We start from the raw sequence: 27,454 nt of genomic DNA on the forward strand, positions 1-27,454 counted from the left end.
GCTGACATTTAGACCAACTAGGCCCATAGAAAAAGGCATGCATGCACACACATGCAAATATTAAGCATGTCTACAAAGAGCCAGATGGCTCACACCAACAGACCACATACTAGTATTTAGAGAAACACAGACACACACACACAATTTATTCACAACAGTCTGAGTCTCTGTAGATTGATAAGGCCTACAGAACTAAAATGGCACATAAATAAGATTGGTATTCATGAGTACACATGGTTTCTTAAAGGTACTATGTATAGCATTTTAAACATCAATGTATCATAACTAGAAAAGAAAAAAGAAAAGAAAGAAAATATGTGCTTGCTTCAGTTTGAAATTTAGAAATAATTCATTAGACAAGGTTTAAATATGTTTAGATTTGATTTATTGAAGCTAAAGCAATTCATTACTTAGCCAGAAGTCCTTTAGTTAATAATAGGCCTACATTGAAGGATAGGTAATAATATTTTCAAAATAGTTGCAGTAGTAGTAGTATTATTAGCAGTCGTATTATTTGTAGTAGTACAGTAGTAGTATTTAGACTAACAATAGTACTGAGAGTAATAGCAGCAGCAGCTGCAGTAGTAACAGTAGTAGTCCTGGACATAGTAGCAGCAGTAGTGGTAGTTGTAGCAGTTGTATCAAATAGTAGTTGTAGTAGTAGTAGTAGTTGCAGTAAGTTTCGTAGTAGTGGTCAAAGTCATAGCTACAAGGACTGTTTCCACAAAATTCAATGCACTTCAGTAGAAGTAGATGCACTTCTGCCAAAACCCTGCCGTTTAGTTCCGCTTTAAGATGACACAGTAAACTATTACAAGTTAATCTGAGTATAAGAGAGAACATAGGTTATCACATATTGGATATATGTATGTGTATATACACACACACACACACACACACATATACATACAGTACGTGTGTGTGTGTGTGTATTCTATTGATGATGTGCAACAGTCAAGTGGTGCACATGACAAGATAGCAGAAAGATAAATTTAGCCTATCAAACGAGGAATCAAATCTCGCCAGTTTTTGCCGGGTAGTCAGCAGCCTGCACCATTTATTTCTCTATTTCTCTATAAAACTAGTCCAATAAGAAGAACAACGAAAACAATTGACACATTTCTGCGGTGAATGAATGAATATTCAACATACAGCATTATTAATCTATAAACCTAGTGCAATAAGGAGAACTGTGGAGCTGGGTGGACGTGGAAATGAGTGGGCACGGCCCACAGATCAGTAAACCATGCGCACGGATTTGTAATATCTATGTTGGTAACATCAAAGAGGGACTTTTAGGCCTATATACAGTGAGCCATAGCCATTACACACCGCTTGGCATACATATAGTTAGCTATAATAGCCATTAGGCACCTAGGCCTATATGTGAACCATAACCATTGATTGATCACACCAGTAGGTCTAATTTATGATCCGATGTGTGTTTTGGTGACAGTATGAAACCTATTTATCCCTATAAATCATGCTTGTGGAAAAAGTATGTTAATGCATACATCTATAAATTTTATATGCAACTCTGTGGGCCACTGTGGTGTCCCTGTTTGACGTTATCAATGCACATATTACAAATCCGTGTGCACGGTCTACTAATCCGCGGGCATGGTTTAGGACTCTGTGCGCACTGATAGTACTAATATGATACTAATTCGAGGGCACGGTTTGCTATTCCCTGCGCACAGAGCCGTGTGCGGTTTACCAATCGGTGCCCGTATGGATTTCCACATCAATTATTTTTTGTGTGACTGTGGCATGCACATGTCTGTGTGTGTATGGGCACTCAAGACTGGAAATTTAATGTCAGTATGTTATGTTATATTTGAATGATATCTCTAATATATTTGAATAAATGTCTTAAAATAGACTGCAAACTTTGAGGCCCTTTTTCTCAAAAACATAGTTTGGTAACAGTCAAGACATAAAGGGGCATAAATGCCCCTCTTTCCAACATTGTGTTAAACTCAAAATGTCTCCAGGGGTCAATGTGGCTGAAAATGATAGAGCAAGTCAAGGGCAGTATAGAACACGTATTATACTAGGGTGTGAAAGCCAAGAGGAGGCCCAGCTTGCACTAGGTCTACCTAGTCTTGTTAGTTTGTTCTTATGAAAAGTTATCTATGAGGGCTAATACTTTTATCATTTATTTTATACTGATAAAACAAATGTTTGACCTTGTATTTTAAAATAATGTGATAATGAGGCAGTGACAAAGTCAGCTGAATTTTCATTTCCTGGTTAACCGACACACCACGCTAAGACAGCGGTGAATAACATCTGCTTCATGCACGCGCATATCACCAGATTAATTCAAATCACCAGTGGATCTGTAACACCGGCACTGTCATCAGATACATTTTTGATCATGCTGGCTTGTATAGCTATTCTGGGAACATTCAAATGCAAAAACAATAGATAACCATGTTTGGCATTCACAGACAGTTGAAACTTACAGTTTAACTGACATAACGGCTCAAAAAATGTTAATGACTTTGACCGTTCAAAGTGACAGCCAAAATTACCGAATGTAACCGTAGAAAGTTGTATTTCAGTCGTTCAAAAACGTCACTCGTTCAAAAACAGTTATTCGTTTGCTGCCTTAAGTTCAAATTGTTTAGCTAGGTTCGTTCATTCATTGTCGTTTGATTCTCTGTCTCAGTTGATGTACTGTCGGCTGAAAACGACAGACAGACGGAAAGATAGAAGGAGTACCTCAAACTACAGGGAAGTTTGTTGGCCTTGCTGTGACTCCTGGTATTAGCATTAACAGCTAACAGCTGGCGTCAGAGGGCGAATACCTGTAATGGACCACTTGTCAAGCTCACTATTAATAATTTAAAAAAAAACAAGACTTCCGGTCACTACTTTCAAAATAAAACCTTTATTTACCAATGCGCGTCAAAATAAAGAGGGAACAGTCAATGAAAATGCAATTGCTGTCTTTTTGGAAATGTCCTTTACATAGCATAGATTAATTGTCATACAGGCATGTGCAAGACGTCATATGTAAAGGGGCTGCCAAAAATATACAAAGAAATCTTCAAAAACTAAACTTAAATTACACACATTGGGAGTGTGAGCACATTGGAAAGCTGTCTATCTTATAAAACTCTAATCTAACTCTAACTTTAATCTTTTTCAGTAGCACAATTGTCCCTAAATGCTATACAATGGGAGCCCCAATACCTGGGTTAACTCAGAATACGTTTCCAATCACAAGGCTTTATAAGATAGTTAACACCCTTCCAACTTGTTTGAATAGGTTTGGTGTTTGGGAATTCCTTAGTCAAGAAATCATTCTAACTTTATTTACCGTATATATCACCTTTCTATCCTTTCTATACATTGCGTTCAAGCTGGAGCAAAGTAAAGAAGCAAGGGCTGGTGTTCCATGACATGGGCTGTGCATTGACATTGGAGCTGATCTGACTGGAGTTGTCTGACTAGGGTTGGTATGCCTCAATATTTAAATATTTTTTATTGTAACAAAGAGTGTTTTTCAATAAGTAAATATATTTGAAATTGCTGAAAAATAACCTCATATTACTTAATATCCTTGTCTTTTGTGGGGCCCTCTGGCTGCAGGGCCTAAGTGGCCTATCTGCTGAAGATCACCCCTGGGCCTATGTGTCTATTAATATAGGCTGTGAAAAGGACACTTTGTAAAAATAATAATAATAATAATATTAATAATGATAATCTATGTAATAGTTATTTTGTACACCCTTTTTTTCTCGACGTGACAAATTTGACGCTTTTATTATGAAGGCCAAGCAGGCTCACTTTCTGGTCCTCGTCAAGTTAAATGGAGCAAGTTCCATGAAGCCACAATGTCACTTCCGGTTTTATTGCGGAAGCGCATTTTCTTTTCAAAATAAAAGCCCAACGAGGCTGCCACTAAAAGCACGGTTGTGAGTGGTGAAATCCCCCTAACTGTGGCCCCTCAGGCAAGGCAGTCCACATACATTGGCCAGATGGTTGCGGTATAACAAGGAACTTTTCGCTAAATTATTAATTATTAGAGGTTCAAGCACAAGCATGTAAGAGCAACAATTTGGTCAACACATTTCCTCTTCCACCAAGTAGGTGTGACATAGCCAGAGAGGCAAATCAGAGGCAAATTTTGATCACTTCTATGTTTGAGCACCATATGATCTTCAAATGGAGGAGATCAAACAAACAAGGTGAGCTCCATCTCACATAACACTTAAAGCTTGAGGCCTTGGCCACACTGATGCGGGTAAATTTGAAAACAGCATTTTTGTGTCATTTGCGTTTCCGTCCACACTAGCGTTTCCAGGCTGTTTTCTAAAAGTTTCCCGTCCACACTGATGCGCAAAGCCTCTGACCCACGACCTTTATGTCGTTACCACTGTTTACGGAAGTGTTGTCAAGGCTGCGTGCATTAAGCGCCAACAAGATCAACAAGTCCAAATCACGAGAAAAGATGGAAAAAAGCAAGCGAGACTTCGTCTGGACACACGACGAAGTTGAGCTGCTTTTGAAAGTAACGAACGACTACAAGATCACCAAAGCCATGGAGAATATAGACTGTTTGACTACCACCTGAGTGAGATCACATGACAATCCCACGTCAGCATTTTGGAAAAGCTCAGTTTTCCCCCCTCCAACATGAAACCAGTGTTTTCAAATTTATCCACTGTGGAGAGCGTTTTCAGAAAGCTCAATTTTTGGTGGTCAAAAATGCCGTCTTAGTGTGGAAGGCCAAAACAGAGAAATAAAAAGATGCATTTTCAAATTTACCTGGATTAGTGTGGACATGGAGAACATATTCTCCATGGCTTTGGTGGTCTTGTAGTCGTTCGTTACTTTCAAAAGCAGCTCAACTTCGTCGTGTGTCCAGATAAAGAACTCTGGCTTGCTTTTGTCCATCTTTTGTCGTGATTTGGACTTGTTGATCTTGTTGACGCTTAATGCACTCTGCTACTGCAGCCCTGACAACACTTCCGTAAACAGTGGTAACGACATAAAGGTCAGAGGCTTGCGCATGCCCAACAGGGTAGATTTCACCGTTTTCCTATCTTTTTTGTGTATCAGTGTGGACGGGAAACTTTTAGAAAACAGCCTGCAGAGCGCCAAGGCTATTGCTTTTACGTACTTGTATTTTTTCAGCACTATTTATAGCAAATAAACTATCTGTTTTCTGCATGGTTACTCATCTTTTACCTATTGTATGTTTTCAGACTGTTAGGCCCATGTAGATAAATCGTGTCCTTTGTAAAATTATTACAGATCTTGGTAGAGTGACAACTCTCACCAAACTGGACCTGACTGCTGTATCCATCCATGTTGTTTACCTGACTTACTTGTGGGCAGAAACATTTTTTGACCATGCTGGCTTATATATTTATTCTGTGAATATTTCAATGCAATGACATAAAATCATTTACAGAAAAGTAATAATTTGGGACAACACAATAATGCAGTTTTACAAAAGTGGACAAAAAAAGAGAAGAAAATGTCAAAGTGATTTCTGTTAAATAGCAGGCAGATTCATCATGCAATATAAAGGTTTTGGATTACCCATTTTATTAACAATAGTATTTCTCTCTGGTAGAATATTTCCTCTCTTGTGTACATACTTCTATTGGAGTTTATGAATGGTCAAATACCAGTATTTGTCACTCTGGGTACGCGTACTCACCCCCTAATTTTCAATTTGAAAACCTTTTCTAAAATGAATCACATTTCTACTTAAAAGTGAAAACCAACATAAAAAATAAAAAAAAAACACTTCACAAGGTGATATGTCTGTTCCATGTGATTCTTATTAAATGCTATTAAGAAATGTAAAGTTTAAGTAAATGAATCTAAGTTGTGGTAGCCATGTTTCCCCATTGTCATTTCTTGCTCATTGTCCATCACCGTTACAGATTTGCAGTAGACCACATCCTAATTTTTATAATAAGGCATTTAACAGTGTATCAAGATACTATCAGGATCTGTGTTTGGGTTTATAATTCTTACTGAGTGGGTCACACAATATATATCTGAACTTTTACATCCATATGCAATTTATATCATAGAACATAGACTGCCCTAGTACTGTCACAGTCACATTTTCAATCACTTAAATTTCAATTATCATGGTGATTTACCGAGAGGATCTTAGATTAGGGGGCAGTACAAACCTCTCGTCCCTGGAATGATTGTTAACTAATACAACCCAACCTGTACTACAAAAGAGTAATGCTACATTTCAAAACCACAACTCAGCAGCATTACCCTTTAATCTTCTCAGTGCCACTACTAAAACTTGCAGACGGCATCTTGCTGCAATAAATTATTAATATTTGATACTACCACAATGAAAGACCTCCTTAAAATACTTCACTTTGGCGTAACATTTTCACCTTTTAGCAAACTCAGCTCCATCAAGTTTAGCGTCTGACAACTTCTGCCTTTTGCTGTCCTGGAAATACACTGGCACTCTGACTTCTCCCAGCTTCCAATATTGATTGCAAATGTGTAAAATTACTTCTTGTATGACCCTGAACACAAAATTAAATAATATTAACTGGGATCACTTAGCTATGTCTATTTATCTATTTTTGAACTGGGTTGTCAAAACAAAAGTCAGTAAGTGGTGGTGACCATCTGTCCCCAGTGCAGCCGGTACTGGTAGCTGGCTGTTAATCAACTCTTACGAAGGTGTTCATGCTAAAAACTGAAAATGTTCTACTCAAGAGAAATATCACTTTATTTGGAAATACGCCCAGTTGCTTGCCATGTGGTTTTATCTGTTTCTTTATTATTTCTAAATGACAGTATTAGGGAACAAACACTACAGACCAGATAACGTCAGGGCTGGGTTCAATTCAATCAATTCAAAAGTATATTTTCATCAAGATTCACTGAAAAACGTTTTGTAAGAAGAGGTTGTCATATCCAGCTTATCAAATAACTGAGACCAAATAATCTAGCATTAGTAAATCAACTGCAGCTTCTCCTTTTTTTTTGTTGATTTTGTGACCTCATACCAAAAGCTTTTCAGTATTTGAATTTTGAAGAAAAATCATTTTCATTCAAAGCAATCCAGGAAGTGTCCTGGATTGCTTTGAATGAAAATGAATTAAAACCCCAGCCTATCTTGACATGACTGCTGCTTGTGGCTGTTTGGGCTTGTTTAGCCCATGTTCTGGCGGTTTCCATAACCTCTTCGATGAGTGTCTTTCCAGTCGTCCCAATCTCTGGCTTTCTGCAGGGACTCCTCGTTGTCGTTCTCAACCCTTTTCTCTTTCTCTTCTTCCTCCTGCTCCTTTGCATCAACATCCTCCTCAACAGCAACCCTCCTGGGTATCCCCTGGTCAGGCAGGCCTCCATGTTTCCGATGTTGTTCATACCACTCATCTACTGTCACAGTGGGAAGGCTGGGGTAACCAGCCCCAAATACCCGTGCCTGTGGATCACAACAAACATATTCCCTTACATAGAATTACACAAGAGCCTCTTTTACACATGAAACCTGTAAAATTGCTGTTTTGATTTTTCCGGTAAAAGTAGCAGTTGTTCTGTTGTTCTGACAAGACATGCCTTTCCATAACGTAATGCTACCATTCACACAACACTGGAAATACTGTTAAATTCCACTGCTGTCATTTCACGGAAATTCTGTTTAACCGCCGGCATCACTGCAGTTTTAAAACACAGTGGGTGAAGACGCTAGATGAAATCACTTCATCCGCCCGGACTCTGAGGATCTCTCTTATTTCCACATCTGTCCAATTTGACATTTTCCTCAAAAAATAAAGCTACAGCCTGGTTTGTATTTCGCTCACACAGTTCGACAACAGGAGCGTCCCACGTCAGAGCATCCTGACGCTGTGCGTGCTCGTGCCGGTAATGTTATGGCATCATTCACACATACGCTCGATACAGAACTTTGTCAGTTATGTTACACGGTCTTGAGCAGTAAAATTGGCAGAACTGATTTACTGGCATTTCAACACCGGCTCCTGTTCACATAGGACCCCTGTGCCGGTAAATTTATGGAACAGGCTGCATGTGTGGGGCTAAGATGTTAAAAGGAAAACTCAAGCCTCAAATACTCTTAGTGTTATATATCATCAATCTGTGATGTTTATTGCACTCCAAAAGTTATTTTGTGTTGTAGTTTTGCAATTTGCTTTTTTGGTTTAACCAATTTTCCCTAAACCTGCCTCATCTACCTCTACTTCACTTAGTGACTTCCTATGTTTCCCAGAATGCCTTTCAATAGCCCCCAGAAATAGGGTGTGAATAGTGTATGGGTATAACTAGCTAAACAGTGACCTTATTCAGATGTTGGTTCTGGAGAGAGCAATAGCGAGTATACCAAATGCAAGACAGCGAGACGTTTCCAGTCGAGAAAAGTTAGAGTGAGGAAACAACAGTGTGCTTTGGCTGGTTATTCAAATTACAAAGAATTTGATGTCTACGATCGCAGCCGTGCCCCTTACTCAAAACGCAAAATATCTTCTGGCTATGGTCTATTGAGGCTACTACTGGACAAATTTGGATCTCTGCCTCTTCTATGATGTCATCTGACATAGTACAAGTGCCTTTGTGTACTGCTGTAACTGCTTGCTCCCAAAACATGAACCTGCCCTTCTACATTCCTCATTTCTGATATTTCCACTGGGAAGAGGAACAGGAGGAACATTTATTGTTTGTCGTCAAGGCCTAGAGATTTCCTTTGGGTAAGCTAACAGTGATTATGTCTGCACAGTGATAACCATAGCTGGCAGTGTTCAGTGGCAGCCATGTTGGCTCCACAGTCTTACCCCATGGCTGTTACCATGAATTGAAAAATTGTAAAAAACAATTGTGTCAATTGTGCTGACAATGTCAGCAATTATTTTTGGATTCTTCTGGCTCTCGTGGATGCTTACACCGGTTTAGAAGGTGGTGTGTCTTTGAGAAAAAGTAGTTCCTATCCAAATCGAACACAACTATTGACAGAAAGCTCGGTTTTTTACAATGTTTTCAAGATAGCATACTACCGGTATGATTATACTGTGAGCGTCGTGTTTTGCAAAACAACGTTTATCATACTTTTCAAAGACTGTCGCGTATGCCCCTAGGTTTCTATTGCAGTAGAGTAGGAGGGGGCTTCCCGGTGTTACCGGACGGGCAGAGCAGGCGGCTAGCAAAGTTATGGTTTCTACTGATAGGATGATGACGGAAAACGTGTTATTTGGGCCCAGGGTTCAAAATACCAAACTATTCCTTTAAGCATTATTTCATTTTCAAGTTAACAAGGAGAATGTAGGAGAATGACTATTTTGATCATAGTTTCACTGTTATATCTCCATGTACAATACAGATAGTTGTGGAATTCTGGACAAAATCATATCTAACAATAAAAACATTCTCAGATTTGGGTCCGAAAGACAAAATCTCATCAAATGGGGGTCCGTGGCTCTAATGTGTACTAAATTAGGGGTCCTTGATATGAAAAAGGTTGAGAATCACTGGTATACAGCAACAGCTGTATGTTGAGATGAACAGTTTTTCTAATAGTATTTACCAGCTGTAAGTTGAGGTGAATGGTATCTTCTAGTAGGACAGTCATATCTGCCATCTTTTACAAAGGACATGAATGCAGCATAAGACAACCCATCAGCCAAATAAAAAATTTTTTTACAAACCCTAAATGCCATTTTGCACTCAGTCAACTCATTTTCAATGTTGCTTATCCATTCTTACACCTACTATGGCAACTAAGAAACTGAATTGGCTGGTAAAGTATGAATCCACTGGCCACTGTGGTCAGCTTCATGTCAGTCTCCTCTACAGTGCCTCACCTGTACTGCGTCCTTGGTGAGGATGAACGGTTTCATAGGTGTCCTGGCTTGCTGTTTACACTGGGATGGCGGTTTCATAGTATCCATTCTCTTCAGAATCTCCACTTCCTGGTCAATGCTGTCGATTTCCTCCAAAGATATGGTGACCCATTTCCGCACGCTGAGAAGGTAGAAATCTCGGATAACTTCATCATCGGCCTGTCCGCTCTCCACAGATATCCTAACTTCAGATAGTCTGGCTTCCATCTCCTTCCTCTGCCGGTACCGCTCAATCTTGGCCTGTCTCTGCGATGCCATGGCAACCAGGTCTGGCGGGCTGGGGGAGGAAGGCTAGGAGACGAAACAAACACTTAAATTTATAGTTTCATTATGTCATTGATTATTGCCATTTCCATTTGTTGCCTACATTAAGTACCTTGGTTGTAGAATATCCGTTTTCTGATTCTTCATCAAGAGCCGCGTTTTCAATCATCGGCTTTGGCAATTCAAAATTTGATACGTTGTACTCTTTACATCTCTTCAAGAAATCATGAAAGTACGCCCTAGCCGTTTGGACGAAGTCTAAGCGTTTGTCTCGGCTCGTCTGCTTCATAGTCAGGGCACCCAGAAGCGCGGGTAACAACAGATATTTCAGGTCTGTGGTCGCTATCTCCTCCAGGTCCTCATTGCGGCTAAATAGGTCAAGCTGAGCGACCATTCTGGACGCCTCTTCCAACATCGTAATACCACGTTTCACTTTAACCTGTATAGGGTTAGATCCAGTTGCTTCATTTGTAGTGTCTACCTCTTCAAATAACTTCCATCCACGATCTAACAAGTCGGATAGTTTAAGAGGTTCTACGTCAGAATCGAGTGGCTTTCTAACGTTGCTGCCGTTTTCAGAGTCCGCCATTTTGTCCGCCTTACGGGCTTCCGTACTGGTCGGTCGTTCTGTCAGAGACGGGTGTGTATAGAGCATTTTTGGTTCTTTATTCACAGGGAGTGGCACGTGACCAAGGAGGTTCTATAACGTGACCCCTGAACGCGGACACCAAGCGGCCGGTCGTGGTACTAACCACCTTGGTAGTACTGCGATAAAAACCTCCTTGGAGTCCTGCCCAAAAACATTTTAAATTTTTCATTTCCCTCCTCTCCCCTGAGTATAAACTATTGTCATGCGCTATATTGACTTTCTGAAATTTCTTTGTCACAAAATGAACTCCCACAAGATTGTGAGGAGAGAGAAAAAAGATTTGTTGATGGTTCTTGGTTTATGCTGGTGACCAGCTGGTTTTAGTTGGTGAGAGCCTGGGAACCTGTAATAATGGTATAATAATAATAATATAAGATGAAGACTAATATAAGCTAACTAATATTTTATCACGTTCAGATGAATCAAAATAATGCTTTACATCATACTGTAAATGTAATTAAAATAAAATAAATACAATAAATTATGTAAATACTAAGTGGCAGATTTTGTGTTATGAATGAAATGCTGTTACCATTGAGCTTTACCACAGAATTTTTGTGAGGGTCTATTTTGTCCACTGCAGTATTATGTTACTCTCTAGTATAGTATGTTGTGTATTACAGCTCTACTGTAGCAGTTGCACTTCACTTATTCTTTCATATTAACTTATAGTATTGTAGATCCAGTAATGTGAGAAAGACTACCGTATAGTACACTACAGTATTTAGTAGTGCACTACTATCCTTAGTATTTTGAAGAATATACTACAGTATTTACTATAGTATATAGTGCACTACAATCCATAATGTGATATTTTGAAGAGTATCATAGTTTATTACATTTTCCTATAGTATATAACGTTGGCCTAAACTGGAGATTCAGTGAGGAGGCAGGAGGCAGGTCAAAGCTCATTTTAAGCTCATGGTGAGGCACTTTTATTCAGACACACAGCACAGAACTTTGTACAGGTGCTACTACCAGCCCAAGCAGCCTTACAAGTCACCTCTTATATACCCCACTACCCAGGTGCCTTAATTAGTGGACCAAACTAACAACAGAGGAGCTCCAACAAGGACATAATTTGAAATATAAAATTTCACACATATACAGTTATATTTACAAGTTATACAATTTGTAGTCTCCTATACATATTACAATCATTTCAGGAAATAGTGACTACTAGCCATAAAACCCTGGAAATCTGCCATTGTCATCATGATCTGTAAGCCTGGCAAGGACCCACAAAATATCACCAGCTACAGACCTATCAGCCTCCTCAGCCACATTGGGAAACGCAGTTTGAACGCAGAAATATGTCAACAGAGCCACCAATAACCCAGCCATCAAACCAATAATAGAAGAAGCAAAATGGGCAACCGGAACACCTCTGTGTACAATAGCTACTACAGTACATGCCACCCTGACACCCCATTAACAGCATCAGTCTTCCATACTCTTTCATACATATCCCTATCTTCATTGCTTCACCTACTTTAACCTACAGCTCCTTAACATTTTTACTCTTTTAACACGTTAGAGCATGTGGCTTCTGTTGCTCGGTCATGTTGATTTTCCCTGTACAACATCAGGAAGATTAGACCCTACCTGTCTGAACATGCAGCACAACACCTAGTACAGGCTCTTGTAATATCACTCCTTGACTACTGCAACTCCTTACTGGCAGGGCTCCCAGCATGTATGCTCAAACCTCTGCAGATGATCCAGAACGTGGCAGTGCGCCTGGTCTTCAACCAGCCCAAAACAGCACGTCACTCAAAGCAGCAACCAAAACGGCTCCCACCTACCTGAACTCCCTCGTTCAGGTCTACGCTCCCTCCTGCTCACTACGCTCTGCTAAGGGTGGTGCTGCCACCACAACAAGGCCCTAAGTCTCTATCCAGACTCTTCTCTTCTGTGGTTCCTCGGTGGTGGAATGAGTTACCAAACTCCATTCGATCTGCAGAATCCCTCTCAATCTTCAAGAAAAGGCTACAGACCCAGCTCTTTAGCGAACACCTTCTCACCTGATGGACTGTGTAATTGCTAAAAATAAATAAATAAATAAATCTTTATCTGCCTCTATGCACTGCCTCTATGCACTGCCTCTTGGCACCTATGTCCTGTTGGACTAGAACTTAGCTTTATGGCTCTTACTCTCGTTGTTCTCTCTTGACTAGATCCTTGCTTGTGTTGTATTAAAATCTCATGTGTACGTCGCTTTGATAAAAGTGTCTGCCAAATGGGAAATTGTAATTGTAACACATCTCTTCTCTTCTTTTAACAATACAAATACTCTTTCTCTACTGTTTCCTCTTTTTGTCTCTTTTTTCTCTCTTCCCTCTTTCTATTATTCATTTTATTTTATTTCACTATTATTTCACTGAATCCTCCTAAGTTACACAAGTACAGACATTAATAAAACACAACACACAACATGATGTGAGGGATGTGAGGGAATCACATACTGTAGTATACTATAGTATTCCAAATATATATATTTTTTTGTTTGGGATAACAAACCTCCATAAACATACATTCATTTGTTTGTGGTCATGAAATTAAATGGGGAAAGAATTACAGAAGGGGAAAATGTTGAAAAAGACTGTGCAGCATAGCGAACACTGCTATGTACTTTTTTCCAGTGACTTCTCAGGGGTTAAGGCCCTGCCACATGTATATGGATATTTTAGAAAACGTAGTATTTTCTCTGCGTTTTGGCCTCCCGTCCACACGGCGTTTTAGGTCACTGAAAACGTGACCTCAACTTGCACTTGGCAATTGTTTTATTTGTGTTGAGCATGCGTCAGGAACCTATGAGCGATGGCGGACCACAAGTTTGTTTACGTGTAGTCAGTACTGTTATGTTTGATTACGTGTTTACAAGTCAACCTAGCTGTACTTATCTTACTTTACTCTTCTGCTTGAAATCCACCTCGCTACGGGGAAGATAAAGGTCACCTATTTCCTTACTTTTAATTTCCCTTTCTCTTTTTGGTTTGTTTGTTTTTGATATTGTTCCAAATCTCAAGAAACAATCCTATATTTTTTGTATCATATGTTTTGTATCTGTGAAGATATGTAAATATAATTTTATAATTTTTTCATATAAATGAAAATGAGCATTGACACAATAATATACTGTATGTATAAGATTCTTTGGCTCAATAAAAAATATTTGAAAGAGAAATCCGCCTCGCTTTTGAAAAAAGTGGCAGAAACCAAGCAGAGCGCTCAGTTTGTTGGCAGGTAACCAAAGTGACGCTGAGTTGTCCTCTTGTGAAGTGAGTGCGGATCTTATCCGCTCAAGTTCAACTATTTTCCACTCTTTGCGCGACCAACCGCGGCAGATCGTAGGAAAGTAGTTGCAGCCGTTGGTGAGTGCGGAATCCGTGCCCTTCTATAGGAAATAATGGCATTTGAACGGAAAGCGCTCCACAACGTGAAAGCTGCGGAGGCGTTTTAAATCGTTTTTGCGTTCTCGTGTGGACGGAGAGAACACTGTTGGTGTGGACAGGAATATCTTTTGAAAAAGGAAGAGGAAAAAATGCGTTTTCAGAAATATCCATATACGTGTGGACAGGGCCTAATTCATGCCCCTGGCATACTGGCTCTTTTCTTTTAACTTTTTTTCTTTTCTTTAATGACACTCCATGCACACTCTGTACACTTTGCAACAGTGTATAGGTATATTTCCTACTACAACCATCCCGAATACAGAAAGACTCTTCCTTCTGCCTATTTTCCCACATATCCATCTGATATTCTATCACCCTCCCGGTGCCTCACTTGTGACGGCCATTGCTATCTGTTTCTCTCACCTTGACTGATGGCTACCTGTAATTTTTTAACATTAAATATACGTGGACTTAACTCACCTGTGAAAAGGATTAAATGCATGGAGCTGTTGAAGCAAAAAAATGTTGATCTACCACTGTTGCAAGAGACATTAGCAGGTTTCAGAACAAACATTACAAGGTCATTTCCTCTTCTTGCACCTCCAATAAATCCAAAGGTGTTTTAATTGCTGTCCAAAGAATCTTACCTGTTAAACTTGGAGTGTCTGGTGGCGACTATGAAGGTAGATTCTGCTTTGCAGTTGCATCTTTAAACAACACAAAATTCTGCTTTTCTTCCATATATGTCATATTTATGAGATACTATCTCATAATTATGAGATATTAAGTCATAATTATGAGATGTTAAGTCATACTAGATACTGTCATACTAGATAACCCGATCTCCCTGTCAGAACTCAAAGAAGCTTTAGCCTCAATGCCAAAATCCAAATCCCCTGGGCCTGATGGCTTTCCCCTGAGCTGCTTTTAGTTCTTTGGGACTTGGTTGGCTCCTATATACTCAGGGGTTAAAGTGGGCCTGAATGATCCGGAACAGTGTTCCGGCAGCTTCGATTTATAAGTAAGTAAATCTGATTGGCAGTTGCATACATAATAATGTCAAGCGAGTTCACAGGGCTGCCAACTCTCACGCATTGACCGTGAGACTCACGCAATTGACATTTTTCACACGCTCTCACGCCACAAGTCCATTTTCTCATGCAGTGAAAAATAAATTCATAACTGATAACGTTGCGGCGCGAAAAGAGACACTGACAGCGCACGGACAGACAAGACAGAGCAGCACCGTGCAGCAGCGAGTTATTCAGACCATCTGAATAGCGAGAAATATACACAAATCTATTATATTGTAATTTATTCCCATGCATGGTGCTCAGAGTAATCTCAGTCAGCGGCTCTTCTGCGTCTCTCCCTCTCCTTTCGCGTCGTGCGCACGCAGGTGTAGCCGGTCCAAACCAGCTACACTGTGTTGTGTTCTGGTGCATGAGTGATCACAGCATACCACGACTTCAGGCGATAAACTTTTATTTCTGTAAATCAGTTTGACAGAAAAGCAAAAGGTCCTCGTCACGCCTGGCACACACAATACTCAACCTCTCGTCAGATCAGATGTAAACTCAAACTAAACAAATAAAATGTATTGAAAGTACACAAAAGGTTGTATCAAAATTACAACAATACAATATATACCCCAAGAACAAGGATACAAACAAAAATAATCAATACAAAAGAGATACCATAACAATTATACTTAATAACTGTGCCTGTGTAACCATTCACATACCTGTAAATCAGTTTGACAGAAAAGAAAAAAGGTCCTCGTCACGCCTGGCACACACAATACTCAACCTCAGACATGTAACAAAAACCTGTAGTATCAACCCAATACATCTTTACAATAAAATAATCAAACATTATACACTTAAACAAATTTTATTTTATGAACCATATCATCTCAGTGGCACTGCCCATACGAACGTGACTCACCTCTTGTCAGATCAGATAACTGACGAGAGTGCGGAAATACACTGCAACGTCACCGGATGGTGCCGGAAATCAAAATAATAACACTCATTTATAATAAAAACAAAGTGAGGGATTTTGGTCAAATAAAATGCATAAATCAAGAAAAACGTACTTTGGAAATAAAATATGTAAATGAAAATAAATATAATAGGAAAATAAGGTATGTGATTTTTCCTCTCTGTTACACAGGCAGGAGTAAGAGTGAGTTACTAAGGTTACAGGGAGCTCTGTGTCTCTGTTGCTCTGAAACTTTCTCGCGATTCCCAAAATAGGTTTTTAGGTTAGTATGCCTATGCAAAATCATGAATGTAAGCACCTCAATGCTGAAATCTAGTAATATAACATAATTTTACATTTTTGGTTAACATTATACAGGGTTGCTGTTTCTTGACTTAATCCAAGAGGTTAGGTGGTGTAGAAATTCGTTTTAAATTACTATTTTTTTCTGATCCCCCCACCAATCCTATTTTTTTTTTTTCACCTTTATTTATTCAGGGGGAGTTTCACTGAGAGCAATGCTCTCAGTTTCAGGCCCGCCCTGATCACATTCACACACACATTCACACCTGGAAGCTGACCAGTATAACCACAGTCTGATGTGACTGCTGGCCACTGAGCAGCTCCACTGGAGCGGTTGGGGTTAAGGGCCTTGCTCAAGGGCACCTCAGTGGTGGTAATGAGGGAGGGGCAAGTGCTGCTTTTCACTTTCCCCACCCAGATTTATCCTGCCAGTCCGGGGGATTGAACCAACGACCTTCCGGTCACAAGCTTGCTCTTTTAACCTTTAGGCCACCACTGCCCATAAATATACATATACATCGCCAAATCTACCTACCACCACTGTTCCTCTCATTCATAAAATACATTTCTCAATCCATACTGTTGCAAGATGTACTATTGTAAATACACCTAATAAAAAAATTATCACAAAAAAAAGAAAAAGACTGTGCATGAAAACCAGCAGGTAAGGTTGACCAGTGGTGCCGCTGATGGTATCCAACACCAGTAGGCACCACTGGCTGTGCCTTGGTCCAGGATGGTTGATGATTTCCATTAGAACACCAGTACCCATCACACACTGTATGGTCTCCTGATGGTATTCTAGTGGTCTCTAGTAGTTTCCAATAGAACACAACATGCTCTAATGGTTTCCAACAGACATAACAATACAAACCATTACATACCACCGGAAACCATTACAATTCCCAATAAACCATTAAAAACATTATAAAATGTTGTAATGGTTTGTAATATTTTTTCAGCAGGGTAACCAACTATGGCACATCAAGACCAATATCCCTATGGGATGGGTCAATATTTGAGATTACGCCGTCTGATCACTTTGTAGCAAAAACTAAAAGTTTTATGAGGCTACTCCACAAATGTAACTGACAAGGCTCTTAACCCCGCTAAATCCACTACAAGAGCTGACTTGCTGTCTAAAAAGACCAAGATACACAATGAGCCACGGGTCTGTTTTGTAACTGGTTTTAGCCATTGCTCTGCAAAATCACAAGTTAATCTCGCTAAATTCTTTGAAAAACAAAATGAAAGAATTGGAGGCTGATTCGTTGGAATGTCCCTGTTTTTAATTAACAACTTTCTCAACTGTGTAATGGATTTTTCCTTTTAAAATGTTGTCTATGCTTCTGTTCCTGTATCTGTTCTTATTATAGTATTGTAGTCTGTCTAAAACTACTTGTTTTTTCTGTGCTGCTGCCGATCTTGGCCAGGTCTCCCTTGAAAAAGAGGTTATTAATCTCAATGGGCCTTCCTGGTTAAATAAAGGTTAAATAAATAATAATTAAAAAAAAATAAAAACATTCTTATGAAACACTGTCACATCTTGCATGCTGAACCTATGCTCCAAGATATCACTAAAAATTCTCAAAGAGACAATGTTGTGGATTTATGGATTTATAGGCTTAACACAATGGCTCCTCTAGCTAAACCAACAAGACCTTTGCCCAGCTTAGATCAACAATAGACCAGCATTGCCCAGCTAAAACCATTTTAGACCAGCATGGTCTTCAGTCTCCCAGTATTTTCAAGTTCGTCAAGCTGGTCTCCCAGCATTAACCTGCTTGCTCACCAGCAAAACCAGCATAAAGCCAGCATAAAAGCAGCAGTATCATAGACCAGCAATAGACCAGCATTGCCCAGCAATAGACCAGCATTGCCCAAAAAACAGTTTAGACCAGCAACCAGTTTAAGCAGGTTTACGCTGTGGGTTCTAGATGGTTAGAGGTAAGAACCTGCAACCACAGTTATTACCTGGGTTACAGGGTATCGTTGTGTCTGTCAACCATCACGAGTAATATGGAATCGTCACTTAACGAAGGGCAAGATGTTGCGTTCCTTAATAAGTCAATATGGACTGCAATTTGTTCTGTGTTACTCTATAGTGCTGGTCAAAAATAAACGAACAAATCATTTGTACCGGATTATTCTCGGGCTCGATACATACCGATGGACGAGACTTGTTGGCAAAACAAAATCATTGCTGATTTTGTTATTTTCATAGGATTTGTTGACGGTAAGAAATGCATTAAAAAACACCAACGTTAAGTTACGCTAACCTTAAGCCATATTACAAACAAATTTAAATAGAAGTATGCTTTTGTTAATTATTTTCTTAAACAATTACCCACACCAAAATTGAAAACTACCATTACAGTGCTTCTCTCACCATAGACAAGTATAATCAGTAAAACTAAAAACGGTTAACATTTACCAACATGCATGACTTCATAAGTCACCATCTAAAATAAAAATATATAAAATAAAATATAATGAAATAGAAACAATTAACAGTAATTAAATAGGATGTCTTGCTCTCTACTGGTCTAAAATGAGTACAACACTCAGTGTGTAGGCAGGCTGCCCGGAGCTGTATAAAGACCAGATAGCTCCATCTAAGAAAAAGCTTGAAAACCCGAAAAACTCGAAAGTTTGATTCATTTAGATGTACTGACCCGTCACAAACTATTTCTCTATTTAAGGGATGGATGAGAGTGAGAATAACACAATTATGAATAATAATGAAACCAGTTTTATTATAAAATGTGACCACCGGGTAAATTTGATAGAAAACACTAGAGCTGGTTACCGACAGCAGCTCTCTCTCTCCTCCTGTGTGTGTGACAGTGTGTGTGTGTGTGTGTGTGTGTGTGTGTGTGTGTGTCCATATTGGCTGTTGTCAGGTTATGGAGTCGCGAGTGAATTGCCTATTGGAGTATTGGAATTTTTGTTTCCATTACTATTTTGTTTTGTGGATCTTTTAATTATGTAAAAAATCTGGATCCACAACACTGTAGAATGTGAAAAAGTAAAATACACTGAAGCCTTTTCTGCAGTATTTCTATTATATATAACTTTCATAGTGTGTGACTTGGTAGGGTTTAGATGTAGTGTGTAACCTAATGTCCTGAATAGAAAGGGATATTGATGGTAGTGTGTATTGTAAAGTAGTGTTGTTGATAACAAGGTGCAACTCAAGTGGACTTGGGTCTGCTGTGTCTGGGCAAAGAGGGGGGTGTTTCTGGAATGCTGGAATACACTGTTGAGCCTTCTTGAGGTGTCGTGGGCCTAATTCAGCGAAACATCTGTGAAGGAGTGTGCCCACTTGATAACCCCAATGATTTGCCTACACTCATTCACCCTGAAGCTAGAATAGGTAGCTGGTGAATGTTGATGCCTGTCTTATGGTGCTGTAGATTTATGACGGTGTAGCCTTATGTTTTCTATGGTACTCATTGGTATGGTAGTATATCATTCTGTTAAACTCTGAATTGGGCATCTATAGGAATGCTCACCTTGGATTATGGCACAAGGGATATTAACATCATATCCTGTGTATTGATATAACTCTTTCTTTCAGTATAGTACACAGTAAAACAAGAGGTCCCATGCTGTTTAACAAGCAAAAGTAAAATAAATTATCTACAGTATACATATTTTATACTATCAACCAAAAATCCACATAACACAAATTGTATTGTATAGTATTGATAGCTGTTCTTGGTGTTTTCTGGGTCAGTGTGTAACAGACTACCTGACCAAATACTACATGAGAGTTTGATTGCATTTTTTTTTTTTTTTAAATCTCTTTATTCAGGAACATTACTAAGGTACATACAAGTTCCAACAGAAAAAACACAATTGGCTAGTAATGCTCCATTTTGCTTTTATAGAAGAAACAAAAAAACAAAACAAAACAAACATACAGCCAACAATAACAACCTAATAAAAAAAATCTAACAAAAAAAAACACTGTCCTTCCTGTCCCCCCAACCTATCCAACCCCTGAGGTCATCTCTCACAATTTACGGAGCACACAGCACAAACACTTTTGCACAGTACACAACAATTATAAAGGAAAAGACTGTAAATTGAGGTAAGTTCATAGTATGCAACAAATTGGCCCTTTAGCACTTTCAATTTCATTCATTTACTAATTTTGGTCAATGATGTTGATGAAGGTAAACTATGACCGACTGTTTATCATCGTAAGGCAAGTAGGCACTGGCTGCTCAGGTAGAATGAGTCCCTTGTGGTTGCCCTGAAGTACTCCAATATAAGGTATCTTTGCCTCCATGCAAGAGGGTGACCAGATCATCCGGTAAGTAGCTGATTAAGGGTTTTCATATCCTATTAAAGATCTTTAGGCTACCCTTGGCTCTAGCACAGAGTCTCTCCATGGGTAAGACCCTAAATATTTCCCAGTACCACCGCGTGACTGTAGGAGGCTTATCCATAATCCAGTTAAAAAGAATAAATTTTCTGGCCAAAAAAATCAATTTTTGGAGGAGCAGAATATTAGACGCTTTAAGAGGCAGGTTCTTGTCAGGCAGATTAAGCAGGAACAGACCCGGTGTTTTTTCAATTCTAGTTTCTAAAATGGCATTTAATTCTTTGGTTACTGATGACCAGAATTTACAAATGATGGGGCATTGCCACAGGCAATGTATGGAAGTACCAATCTCTGTTTTGCGCTTCAGGCAAAGAAGAGATCGGCTGGGGTCAAATTCGGCTGGGGTCAAATTTATTAAGAATGTAGGGTGTTCTATGCTGTCTGTGTAAGATTTTATATTGAGTTTCCTTAAATCTGTTATAGCCATATGTTTCGTGACATGCAAGGATGCACTCAGCCCAATCGTCTACTTCGTACTTAGTCCCCAGATCTCTCTCCCATACTGACTGAACATGTTCAATATTATGTTCATTCCAGGAATCCAATGATTGGTAAAAATATGAAATAAACCCTCTAGTTTTGGTGAACCCTGTGAGGCACTTATCCAGGGGTCTAACCACTGGACCACCAGGAGGCAGCAAAATATCCATTTGTATGAAATGGCGAACCTGCAAAAAGCCAAAAAAGTGTGTACATGGTATGCCAAACTGAATTTTAATCTGTGTAAAAGACATTAATGAATTTTCTGAATATAAGTCACCAATAACTCTAATCCCCTTCCTGTGCCAGAGGAAGGCCTTATTGCCAATTATAGGAGTCAAAGAAGATGAAAACCCCTTCCTCCCTGTATAGGTCACCATCTCTCGCCCAATACCTTAACTGTGTTGTATATAACTGGGTTATTTCTGATGTTGGTTGTGATCTGCTTTTTATCGCCCGTTAGCAAACTAAGGAGATTTGAAGGTGAACAGCTCCATTCATCCATGTGACCATGCACTCCTTTAAGATAACTATGAATCCAGTCAGATATGATACGTGTGTGACAGGCCCAATTGTAAAACAGGATATTAGGAAGTCCTAACCCCCCCCCCCCCCCCCCCGTTTATAGGAAGTTCCAGTTGATTGCATTTTGTGCATGAAATTAACTGTTTGGTTAAACACCATCCTCGTGTTGGCAGTTGCGGGCGGTCTGATGTACTGCCCTGTAGGCAAGTACCAGTGTCTTGAATTTGATATGTGCGAGAGAGGAGATCACATGGCTGAGGGATTTAGTATACAGAGAGAATAGCATGGGCCCCAGGACTGAGCCCTGAGGGACATCGGTGCTAAGTGTGCAGGGTCTGGACAGAGATCCCCTCCATGAGACCTGGTATGAGCGGTTAGACAGATAGGATGCGAACCAGGAGTGTGTAGATCCAGTGATTCCCAGTTCAGATAGGATGGAGAGAAGGATTTGGTGGTCAACTGTATCAAAAGCAGCAGACAGAGGACAGAGGAGAGGGATGAAGCCCTGGCAGTGTGCAGGGCCTCTGTGACAGCAAGGAGTGCAGTCTCAGTAGAGTGAGAAGCCTTGAAACCGGATTGAAGAGGGTCCAGGAGGCCATTCGGGGAGAGATAGATAGAGAGTTGGTTGGAAACTGCTCGCTCCAGGGTTTTGGATAGAAAGGAGAGAAGAGATACAGGTCTGTAGTTCTGGATAGCAGCAGGGTCAAGGGAGGGTTTCTTACTCAGTCGCTTTGGTACATTTCTCAGATCAGAATTGAAATTCTCAAAACTACTTGTTCTACAACCTCCACATCATCTAGTCATTTGTGCACATCATAAAAGCAATTTCTCATTCTTTTGAACAAATTGCAAATGCTTTGGCACATTCATGCAAATGATTATGTACAATTGTCTGCTGTTTCCTACATTATCAATTGTTTATGTCATGTTGATCAAAATGTATTATACTGGTTCTCTGTTGAATAGTCTTACCCCCCAAAACATCTAGGCATTAGTTCATTGCATAAGTCATTACATGCAAAATGGTTGAACCAGTTGTCATAATCTGTCAAGCATATTTTCTATACATTTCTATTAGACTTTTTTTGTAAATGTGTCCTGAATTGATGAATTGCTCTCAGGTGAATCTTGACTTTCACTAATGAAGGGGAATGTGTGAAGCATTAGATCAACCTATGATCAACCAGTTCTCTAAAATAGCTCAGAGGTGCATCTCATGAACCTTCAATTGGCAAGCATATATAGACAGAGCACAACACAGTGTTACAATGTCTGACAATGGAAGAACAACAAGGAAATGAACAGGGTCAACAGCCGGGAAGAAGAAGAATTCCCCATACAGCGCTGCATGTACAGTTCTGCCTAAGGGGTGTTTCCTATGTTTACATTTCTAATTTTGTATTTTTTTCCTCTGTGCTATGCAGTGCTGTAAAACAGTCTTGTCTTTTTCTTTTTCTTTTCTGTATCGCAATGACATGGTCTGTCAACAAATTACAGTACAAACAGTAAAAGCGTAAATGTGAATCCTGTCCAATCTCTTGCAATCAATCTCCCACATACAGTAATGTGTAACTTTGTACTGTTGAAATTGATATATGCCATACAGAAAAAGTGCAGCCTTGTGCATTTTCAATAATTGTCATCAATACCTTAGCCATAGTTTACATCAGAAAATACTTACAGAGTACACTGTTATATTAACAACATGGCTAAGCATTTTGACTGTCTTGTTTGTAAACAATGACACAAGGACTTGTCATTCTGATGGCACTGACATGTTCATTGACATAAATATTTACTTTTGAGAGATAAACTAAGGATTTTGAGCAAGTTACGGGCTTTTGCAGGTAATCCACTGTGTTGTGCTGTTTATACGAATTGTTTCGAGAAATGCACTTACTGTTTTGCAAATGTTAAGGATGATTCGGAAATGTACCAAAGCGACTGAGAAACTGTAAGAAGAGGCTTGACTCTGGCAGTCTTTAGAGCAGCTGGAACAAGGCCAGAGGACAGGGAGGAATTGATAAGGGCAGTGAGGAAGGGAGTGATGTCAGTGGAGATGGTTTGGAGAAGAGTGGAAGGGATAGGATCAAGGGGGCAGGTGGTGGCTTGGTTAGACCTGACAAGTGTGAGGACATATTCTGGGGAGAGGGGAGAGAAGGAAGCAAGCCCAGGGACGAGGGGCAGAGATGCAGGTTTGGAGTAAGGAAGTATTGTTAGTGGCCGGATGATGGAAGGAACAGCTGATGTCCTCCACCTTCTTAGCAAATTAGGTGACAAAATCATCAGTTGGAGAGGAGAAGGTGGTAGGCAGCGAGATCGTCAGGGCGCTGCGATTTTCTCCATTTCCTCTCAGCTGCCCGAAGCTCTGTTCTATGAGTTTGCAGAGATTAAGACAGCCAAGGAGCAGGTGGAGAGGATCGAGCTGGTTTAGTGGTTAGAGGGCAGAGAGAGTCAAGAGAGGAGGAAAGAGAGGATAGAAGAGTAGTGGAGGCCTCCTCAGTGGACAGGAGAGAGAACTGCTCAGCTGTGGGAAGCGAGGAAAGGACAGCAGAAGAGAACAAGGTAGGTGAGAGAGTTTTTAGGTTGCACCCGGTGGTGATAGTGTGAGTGGATGTTAAGTGGGAGGTGGGGGGTGAGATGGGAAGGCAGAAGGTTATAAAGTGATGGTCAGGTACAGGGAGAGGGGTAACAGTAAGGTTGGAGGTACAGCAGGATCTGGTGAAGATGAGGTCAAGCAGGTTCCCTGCCTTGTGAGTCGGAGGAGATTGAGAAAGGGAGAGGTCAAAAGATGAGAAAAAGTTAACGAAGGCGGGGATTGCAATTTGTCTGGCTGGATGTTGAAGTCACCCAGAAGAATGAGTGGAGTGCCATCCTCAGGGAAGAAAGAGAGGAGGACATCCAACTCATCAAAGAAGTCACCAAGCTGACCAGGGAGGCGGTAAATTACCACAATGTTGAGCTTGATAGGTAAAGATACAGAAAAAGCATGGAATTCAAAAGAGGATATTGAGAGGTGTGAAAAAGGAATGACAGTGTAAGTCCACTTGGGTGAAATGAGGAGTCCAGTGCCTCCCCCACGGCCAGAGGCTCTGGGGGTGTGAGAAAAAGAATAAGCAGCTGAAAGGGATGCTGGGGTGGCAGTATTTTCAGGTATGATCCAGGACTCAGTGAGGGCCAGAAAGTGGAGGGATTGAGATAGAGCATGGGCTGAGATAGTCTCAGTTTTCTTAACTGCCGACTGGCAGTTCCAGAGTCCTCCAGCAATAGTAAGAGAAGGACTACTGGTGCAAATTGGGTAAATAAAATTACATGGGTTCCTACACCTGAAAGTAGTGCCATGTCTACGGGGCCTATGAGCTGATGTTACAACAGCGATGGGAGTGACACACATAGTGTAGCAGACAGGAAAGCAGTTAAGTAGGAAAGAAGTTAACTAGGAAAGATAGTTACAAGAAACCCTAGCCAACCCTAGCCGCGTGTCCCTATTCTCTGCCTACCCTCGACTGACTCCCGCAGATAGAACCCTAGTCTTTGTGCGCCTGGAGTCTTCGTGCGTAGAGGCTGACTACAAGAGGCTGACGCTACAGCTGATGCTGTAGAATGACTGTGCCTAAAAGTACTGGTTCACCAGAGGAGTTCAAGCTGTTTCATAGTTAAGCTAACCATATACTAGTATACTATTAAACACTCCACTCCAGCAAACTCCTAAAATGATTCTGAGTGATTTCCTCAACAAAGCCGAATATCCATGACTTGTCATTGTGTGTGAGAATGAATATATGTCATTATAGGGCTACATATAGCTACTGATGTTTAAAATGTAGAAAACAAACAATGTTCATAATGTAAATTAACACTATGGCTCAGGTGTTATACTGTAATTCTCAGCTGCAACAAATATTCATTCATGCATCTGTCAGTGACAAGTGATGGCCAATGATCAGTTTGTGAATGTTTAGGCTAAATAAATAATAATAATGCATTTTATTTATATTGCATTTTTAATTCACAGTGAGTCTCAAAGTGCCATAATGATTTATGGTGAAGACATGCAAGCGCAAAAGTTAAAGCCTATGACATGACTCACTCCATGCCTCCAGCCCATGATTCACTCCAGCCAGCTGACCAAAGTTGGCAACCCTACTTTAGCGAATTCCCAAATTGCATCTCAAGGGGTGAAAATCTACACATGTGCGACAGTCCAGCTATCAACAATTGGTACATTCTACATTGTAGTTCTCCATTGTTACAAAGGCTTTTCTGTAATTTTCTAAGCCTTAAAATAACAGAAACATGCAAATCATCAAGAGGTGAATCTCAACACCATTGTTTAGTCACAGAAGACATATTACTTCTGTGTGATAGAATTCACCCACTTTCTTCCTTGGCAGTTAAGGTCACATTGTAAAAAAAAAAAAAAAAAAAAGTTAAGGTCACATTGTTTCCGCCCCTGGTGTGGAGGTGCGTCACTTGCGGCCCCTGTATGTTAGTGATGGAAGATCCGTGAACGATTTGTTCATGGCGACCAACTCTTCATAAGGAACTGGGAGTCAGGACTCACTCTGCCAAAGGAGTCGTTCGTTCATGGCTCCACAGTGTCACACTCAGACATTCAAGAATTGAGTCTCGATTCACGAATGAGAGGAGCTGTGACCGGGTTGAGGGAATTGAGCTGCTAGTTGTGCATGTGCTGCAAGCATAGGCAGGAGGCTAGGCAATTGGCAGATGCAAACAGGCTCTTTTCGACTTGCGAATGATGGGCTGTTGAGTGACTCAGTGAGTGAGTGAGTGAGTGACTTAGCAAGTCAGTGAGTGACTGAGTGAGAAAGGGATTGAGTGAGTGAGTGAGTGAGTGAGTGAGTGAGTGAGTGAGTGAGGCATGTCTGGCTTCCAAGCTAACCCTTGCAGTCTGCACTGCAATACAATGTTTAGACTACAACCAAATAAGCAGTCAGATATGAGTAATTCTACCAGCAAGCTGACTAATTCACACTTTGCATTCCTCCACCAAGGTAAATAATTTTGCTTATTCCACAAACTTCAGTCATGTTAGAGAAATAGTCCAGTCATTCAGGCTACATCCGAAACTACTATGTGCACCTTAATCATATAGTTTGTTTGCATATTTATGAAAATAAACATATTTATATTAATTTGTTTTTCTCACCATTCCATTCAACTGCTAAAATGTTAACATGTAAGGGTAGACCTGGAGCATATGCAGATTCAAAATATAAGTCTCTGGCATATGTACAGCATGGAATCCACATGACCTGGAAGTCCCTAATGTTTTTACTACTTTTGTTTTGTTTTTTATTCATACTTGCTTTTTATTTGGCCTAGCCTATTTGTTTTAGTTTAGTTATTTGTCAATGAGTGAAGAACGAGAAAAAAACGGACTTGGTTCTAATCTACACGCACAGTTCTCAGTTATTGAGACTACACGGTTGTCATTGATTGAAACAATACATTCTTCATAACTCTCCTGTGTAAAGTGTAGAATGAACAAGAATCATGTGGAGCCAACTACTTCTACTCTCGTCTTGCCTCTCTCACCCATGCTGAATCCAATGAACGAAAGAATCAATTTAACAAATCT

General features: G+C 40.0%; 2 protein-coding genes and 1 long non-coding RNA gene across 5 annotated transcripts in view; 1 reads left to right on the top strand and 2 right to left on the bottom strand.

Annotated features, from left to right (window-relative positions):
• Positions 1-2,816, bottom strand: part of abhd18 (abhydrolase domain containing 18) — an 80,158-nt gene extending 77,342 nt beyond the window's left edge. For 2 of the 3 annotated variants that reach the window (XM_078289224.1, XM_078289226.1), the window contains exon 1: positions 2,469-2,810. The gene's annotated coding sequence lies outside the window, so the exon portion shown is untranslated. Of the gene's footprint in view, positions 1-2,468 lie in introns of all 3 variants that reach the window. The other variant, XM_078289225.1, reaches the window with a different exon arrangement.
• Positions 1-27,454, top strand: part of LOC139914559 (uncharacterized) — a 128,787-nt gene that overhangs the window by 81,511 nt on the left and 19,822 nt on the right. The window lies entirely within an intron of this gene.
• On the bottom strand, positions 5,371-10,713 carry igbp1 (immunoglobulin (CD79A) binding protein 1). The gene is made up of 3 exons (XM_071902906.2): positions 10,237-10,713; positions 9,822-10,151; positions 5,371-7,435 (listed from the first exon to the last, which is right to left on the bottom strand). Exons 1-3 carry the CDS (start codon positions 10,711-10,713, stop codon positions 7,163-7,165), a joined length of 1,080 nt encoding a protein of 359 aa, XP_071759007.1. The 3' UTR covers positions 5,371-7,162.

This window comes from Centroberyx gerrardi, chromosome 16, assembly GCF_048128805.1.
Source record: "Centroberyx gerrardi isolate f3 chromosome 16, fCenGer3.hap1.cur.20231027, whole genome shotgun sequence".
NCBI lineage: Eukaryota > Metazoa > Chordata > Actinopteri > Beryciformes > Berycidae > Centroberyx > Centroberyx gerrardi.

Bases quoted from the DNA above. Each gene is read 5' to 3' on its own strand.
- igbp1 (XM_071902906.2), bottom strand. From the start codon at position 10,713: ATGGCGGACTCTGAAAACGGCAGCAACGTTAGAAAGCCACTCGATTCT. The intron at 10,152-10,236 runs GTACTTAATGTA...TTCGTCTCCTAG, and splicing joins ACGGATATTCTACAACCAAG to CCTTCCTCCCCCAGCCCGCC. The intron at 7,436-9,821 runs GTGAGGCACTGT...TGTGATCCACAG, and splicing joins TCACCAAGGACGCAGTACAG to GCACGGGTATTTGGGGCTGG.